This window comes from Solanum pennellii, chromosome 2 (assembly GCF_001406875.1).
Source record: "Solanum pennellii chromosome 2, SPENNV200".
NCBI lineage: Eukaryota > Viridiplantae > Streptophyta > Magnoliopsida > Solanales > Solanaceae > Solanum > Solanum pennellii.
Window position 1 is genome coordinate 57,696,240 of NC_028638.1, and position 7,187 is coordinate 57,703,426.

General features: G+C 30.5%; 1 protein-coding gene across 1 annotated transcript; it reads right to left on the reverse strand.

Moving 5' to 3' along the window:
• LOC107009568 (bZIP transcription factor 2-like) lies at window positions 1-1,309 on the reverse strand. Its single transcript, XM_015208909.2, has one exon. It carries the CDS (start codon window positions 976-978, stop codon window positions 334-336), a length of 645 nt encoding a protein of 214 aa, XP_015064395.1. The 5' UTR covers window positions 979-1,309; the 3' UTR covers window positions 1-333.
• Window positions 1,310-7,187: the final 5,878 nt, after the last annotated feature.

Here is a 7,187-nt window from a genome sequence, read left to right on the forward strand (position 1 = left end):
TAGAAAGGCAAAAAGAAAATAGTTTGATACATTTATTTAACTAATAAACCAAACATAGCACGATTGAGTCATTTACACCATAACGATAGCCTGGTTTTGCTTAAAATAAAACCACCATTTGGTCCCAACCTCAAAACTCCTAGCTAGTAGCTACATAATATTACTACATCTCTTTACCACAATTATACGCACCTTTTAATTTACAAGAAATAGAGATAGAGAGAGAGAGAAATTTCTCTTGTGACTTCATTTCAGTTCATCTCATAATAAGATAGTTATGATTAGAGGAAGAAGCACGTTTAATGATGATTTATTATAGTTCCAAGTGATTAATTAATGAGGTCTTTGTTCCATATTATTGCATGCCCATGCAGAATAAGAATTAAATTGCCGGTTGATCAATATTTGACGTATACCCTCAAGTCTTTGCCGAAGAATAGCCGATTCGGTCCTCAGCCGCTCGTTCTCACACTGGACCACTTGGCACTGGTGAGTGATTAACCGTAAACGGTTCATTATTTCCCGGTTCCCTACTTTAAGCCGGTTCGCTTGGTTCCGCAGGTTTTCCAGATGCTTTTGCTTTCGCATGCGGGACCGCCTTGCTGATTCCCGGTTCGATACCATACGTCGACGCTTCCTCTCATCCATGTCACGGTTCGATGTCGTGCGCTGCCGCTTTCTCTCGTCAGGACACCGGTTCGACTTGTTATTATTGTTAGTATTCCGGTTCGGGTCATCCGAACCGGAACTAGAGTGAACAGAATTAGGTTTGGAGTCATCAGAACCTGAATCGGAGTTTGAAATAACCGGTTCAGGTGGTGGGGATTCCTTGGGTGAAACAACCGATTCCACTTGTTGTGAAAATAGAAAAGCCGGTTCGATACATTCCCAAGGAGTGAATCCTCCATCAAATGCCGGAAATAAATTGGAAAAAAGTCCGTCGGCGGACAGAGTAGTGGCCGGGAAAGTAGACAACATGGCCGGAAAATCGCTTCTAAAGGGGGGTGGGTAGTTAGGAGGAGAAAAGGGAAGTAGTAAGGTCAGGAGTGTAGTATTTATTGGCAAACGGGTGTGTTCCACCAGGGATATTTTTGTAATTTGCTTAAACTTTTGAGTCAGGTGTCACTAGTGCGTGGGGTCCATTTAGTTGGCTTTTAAAAATAGATTATTTTTTTTGTGACATAAGCACTTGGGACCCAACAATTCAGCTTAGTCACGAAGGAACAAAACACAGTGTGCCTACGTTTCATATATGGTTTGAGCTGAGCGTGCGAGGAGCCAATAATTTGAAAAGGTGGTTAATTATATATCAAATTTAGGATAGAATAACATTTTAAAATTTAATTTGTGATCTTAGAAATTAGTGTGAATCTTACTCATTTTAATAAAGGTAATATAAAGAATTTAAAGTTTAAATTATTTTTAATTTTAAAAAACATGATAGATGATAACCAATTAAAAAGAAATACTAATATTCTAGGTAAATCTAAGCGAGTGATGGATTCCCAACTCCCTGGCAATTATATTTATTCAGTGTTAATTCTACGAAGGAGCAAAGTACTTTATATGTGCTTAGGTCATCATTTGTTTTTCATCAGATTAATTGTTACTAGTTATAATACTAAGGAGTGGATGTTATTATTTAGTTTTGAATTTAACGGATCATATGATTAATAATTGTAAAAATTCACATGATTTAGTATTTATAATTTTAAAAGTTAAATCCATAAACTTTAATTATAAATCCGCATTTGCTTAAGGAACTATTAGTATATATATATATATATAACATAAACACACTAAAAATGGTGTTGAGTGCTGATATTACTAGCAAGTGCAGAAATATCACTAAGTCTGTTGTTTGGACCACAAATAACATAGTGGAGATAGAGAAATGAATGACGTTTTTGAAAGTGCCCTCATCTCCATTTATTAGTAGTCAACTTGATTTTTGCTATCTTCTATAATTAAAAACAACATATTATATTTATATTCTTTTTATTTTTACTCTTTTGACCTTATCTATATTATATGGTGTGCGCAACTGTGGATGCATGATAAAATCTCACTGCACTACAGTAGGTAAAAACTAAACGAAAACATAATAATGTTTAGGGCTTGTGCGTAAACCCTTATCCCACTCATCATTATTGCGTCCTTGTTTTTTTTAAAGTGGATTTACTGTCTGCTTTAATGGAAGGACTTAGTAATTAGTACTCTTCCTATGATGGTAATTATTTATGATTAAATTAAATTAAATTATGACAGCTCCTTTATAGAGTCTGAATTACTTTATATATTGTCATGAATTTTACAAATTTGTGCACCTATGAACCTGTAATGGGAGGACTCATGATCAGGTCAAAGACTTCTAAATTATGAATGTGTTAGTAGTTTCCCTTCTCTACTCTTCAATAATTTGGCACGTTCAAACCATCATATATATGTTGATCATGGTAATTACAGAAATACAAATTTAACTTAAATCATATCTCGATTAAATGTTTTTGTAATAATTACAACAATGTAATAAATACGCATATCACTGCACTCTTAAAAATATTATTAATCTATATATTAATATATATGCAATAAAACTCTTTTAACTCTTTCGATATATATATATATACCGAGTATATGATTTTAAGTCAACTTCTTATTGTTATATAGTACAGATTTAAAATTTAATTTTTTTATTTAACTAATAAAGCTTTATAAATTATTGTAAATTATAGGAAAGGGGTTTGGGGGGGGGGGGTAAGTTTATGATTCTTTCCCTTTCCCACAATAAAATTAATAAAGAACCTGCATATATTCAATTATTCTTAACAAGTCATTGTCTTTAGAGGCATTATTAACTATTGGGCCGATTCTCGGAATATAACGAAAAACCAACCTGCTTTTGTCTTTCAATTTCATCTTCATATAATAAGATATTAATTGCACCTATTTTTCTAAAGTCCAAGTCTAAACAAAGACTACCTAACGTTAGGGAACGCTCCAAATATGAAATTCAAAACAATTTCTTTATCAAAAAAAATAATCAATAATTAAGGAGAGGGAATCCATTTAATATTCCTGAGGCTGACATTCAAAGCTCTTTTTAGCTCTCAATCACATATTACAACACGTATTTATATAAAATAAAAAGCAATTAATTTCTTTGATTTGGTTACATTAAATATAGACTGCCTCCCGAGTCAAGGGAACTTTATTCTTTAATAGGACATGAAATGGACTTCAGGGTATGAAGAACAGACACGTACATTGTCTACTAGTTCATCATGATAAGGTTTGAATTTTATTTGTTTTGTTCCATCTTTAATTTTGATATTTCTAAAATATTCTCTCACTTTCACTTTGGAAATTCCTTATTTGTGCACCAAAAGGGGGCATCACATGTCTGGTCACACCAAAAAGGATTAGATACGTATAAAACTCTTCTATCGTATAATTTTCTAGTACTGCCGGCACTAGAAATTATGGAATTAATCACTAAGAAATTTATTGCGATTCCTTACTAATATGCTGTTAAAGATCGCCTAGCTAATTGAATTTTTATTTTTATATAATTCATCGCTAATCTTTAGCTAAATGGGATTAACATGAGATTTTTGTTATTTGGTAAAAAAACTGATCCCTAACTCCTTACTACGTGTAGTATGTAATATGGATTTGGTTTTCCTCCATTACTCCTTCCCTCCATTTCGTCAAGTGCACGTCTAGATTAGAGATATGTATCATATTTAAAGTTTGAAAGTCAAGATTATCTCATATGAATAAATATCATAAATTCATAACCATAGTTAAGTCAATTAATTCTAGAAAACTATTCTTCAAATTTGGTAAAAATTACAATATATTTCATACAAAATTTAATATTTATTAATATTTTTAATTTCATCTTAATTATCCTCTAGCGTTACCTTGAGAAAGTACGTTAAACGGCTCCAACGAAAGATTTTATTAGTTTTTTTATTAAGGAAACAATCAAATGGCTAAAAGGTTGACAATTCTATCACAAGTTCAAATAATAATCACTTAATCAGGTTAAATACGTAAATCTCGCGAGCTCACTTTAATATGACTAACTAGGTAAAATATGTGAGTCAGAAGGAAAATAATTGAATCCAAAAGCGGAAGTGAGAGCTGAGGTGCACTAAAAAGAAGTATACATATGTGGTTGATTTAATCTTGTAGTATACTATTCAATATTAAAATATTAATGGGAAAGACATAATAAAGCATCACATAGACAATGAAATTAGCTAAGTATGCCGACTTTATAAAATATGATCAGAAGAAGGTACTTGCTACAATATGACATACACAAAAGTGTATGCCAAGTTGGCCGGCTAAGAAAGTGTACAATATTTTATTACCAAACCCTCTGTCTGGTCTTTGCCATAACCTTTTCTTTTTTTTTTAATGACTATTGCCTTTGGATGATCTAGTTTAATTTACAAAAATAGTCAGCAAATTTATGTATTTATATATATAATCAGTACATAACTTGGTTATAGTCGCCATTCATGATCCACCCAATTAATTAAATTTATAATAGTTGACAGATACATAATATATGTATAATTGTGTATAATTATTATATAATTTATATAAATTAATGAAAAAAATATTAATAAATTTGTCCGTCTATTTATATGAATATCTACATGGATAAATAAGTTTGATCAAACTGTACGTGTTAATAAATTTTTAAAAAATTTATTATTTCAAAAAATGATGTTTATATATAGAAATAATTATGACAAAATATTTGTTTGTAATCATATAAATATATATGATTTATCGTACAGCATAGTTGATTATTGATGAACTGTTTTTCTTTGAAATTTACTTTTATCACATCAAAGTGGAATGAGGGGAGTATAATAAAAAAAGGCAAAGATATAGAACTATTGGAGTATCGCTTTTTATTTTATTGTTTTTAGGATAAAGTTGATACATGTGGGATTGAAAATCAAAGAGAGTGCATGGGCGGCTGTTAATTAGGAGTTCACTTTAGACCAAGCATGTACTACACATGCACTATTTTTGAAAAGTAGCTGACACTACTTTTAACTTGAAAGACCTCTTCTAACTACAATACCTTTCTTCAGACAATCAACAACAAACTACTCTCATTTCCTCCTTTGTAGAAACTTCTTCTCTTTGCTAACACTGCACCTACTTCAGTTTTAACGTGTGTCATGCAATAAGGAATAAAAAGACATGAAGTTAAGATTGTGTTTCGATACATAAAGATTTTTGAAAATTTCTTGATTTTAAATTAAAGATATTGTCTTTTAATTTTGTGATAGTCACACCAACACATGTTATGTTAGAAAGTTGAAATAAAAGTTGTCATTAAAGAATATGCATTCTCATTAACAAATAAATTGAAATTAAAAAAAAAAAACACGCTTTGCAGCTGGTTGGATGAATGCTAGTCAATGTAAAACTCTTGAACGGAATTGTATAAAAGTGAATAGAAATTAACTTATCGCTTATTCCCAGACGGCTGGCTGATATTCAGTTAAATTAAATTAGTTTAAAAAAAGACACTTGCGTCAAAGGGCTAATTAGTGACCTTAAAAAATAGCCTGACGCAAAAGTTTTGTTAGATATACTATAACAAAAACAATTTTTAGCGATATTAAATATTTATATTAATAAAGAGTGTTAAAGTCTTTATCGGATTTAGTTAAGTGTCATTAGAATCAATGTCGCTAAAGATTTTAGGGACATATACAAAGAGTGACAATTGCCTCTAAAATTACATATTTAGCGGCAATTAAGAATTAAATGCCTCTAATAATTATTTTTATTGTAGTAATAGCAAACGTAATTTGTGGACATAAATTAATTTTATCTATAAGACGAAAGTTGTAAATATTTCAACATAGTAAATTAAACTTGCTCAATTAATCACAAGTTTTGTCATATAACTTATTATAGATTGCCAATCTAATTAGATATTCTACTATTCCCGTCAATTCATTTTTTTTAAAAAAAATAATCATATATTGAAATCAAGATTTTAAAACGAGACGCCTTTGGAAACACGAAGCGTCTTTTCCTGTGCGTGAAAAGCCATTTCATTATTGAATTTCCTTTACAGATATATAATTTTTCTTTTTCTAAGGAGTACGTACTAGACTTATCCATTTTAACATGATTTGATCAGTCCTTAAATCTTATACGTGGTTTGCTTTATTTTATTGATGATGTTGAATAAAATTAAAGGGAATGCATGTACTGTTTGTTGCTTTCTAGTAATTTTGATTAGAGACTTGTTGCGTATCTTTATGTCTTCTTTACTTTTGGTCCCAACTTCCAAATCCAATTAAATCGTAACAAAGCACCACTAATTCAACATTTAGAAAAGTTTATAGCTAGGTCATAGCAAAGCACCATATCTTAACAGTATGTAAGTAGCAGCTTCTCACCAAATTGATTTGGTACATTGCACCCACACATTCTTTTTTTTTTTAGATGTTTAAAGAGGGACGATACATATATATAGGGCATTCACATGACTAGTCTCAAATCTCAATAAGTTACAATATCCTAATAGATATTGGATTATGAAGTAATTAGTTTAGCTAGATGGTCTGACTCATATCAATCAAATCCATGTATATATCTGCCGACTTATAATTAGCTAATACTATTTATTTTGTATTTGGACAAAATTTCCTGAATTTAGAATTTAGGGTGTGTTTGGTAAGAAGGAAAATGTTTTGAATGAAAATAAGTAGATTTATGACTTATTTTTTTATGTGTGGTTGGTCAGTAGAAAATATTTTTTAGGAAATGATTTTTAGTGTTTGATTTATGTATGAAATTTTTTTTGAGAAATATCTTTTATTTTACTAGTGTAGTAAACAGTTCTTGAAAGTAAATTATTTTTTTTGGGTGGGGCTGGAGGGGTGAAAAAACAAAAATTTGAAGTTGAAAATATCTTTAAAAGCAAAATGAAAATTTATTTTGGGAGGTGATGTGGGTGTTGGAGGGAGGGGGTCGACGTAGGGCTGAAAAAAATAAAAGTTTAAAAATATTTTTTAGAAACAAACTTTGATTTTCTTTTTGTCTGTGTGGGTGGAGGGGGGAGGGTATGTGGTGAAAAAAATAAAAATTTGAAGTTAAAAAATATTTTTAAAAATAACTTTTTTTTGGGGGGTAGG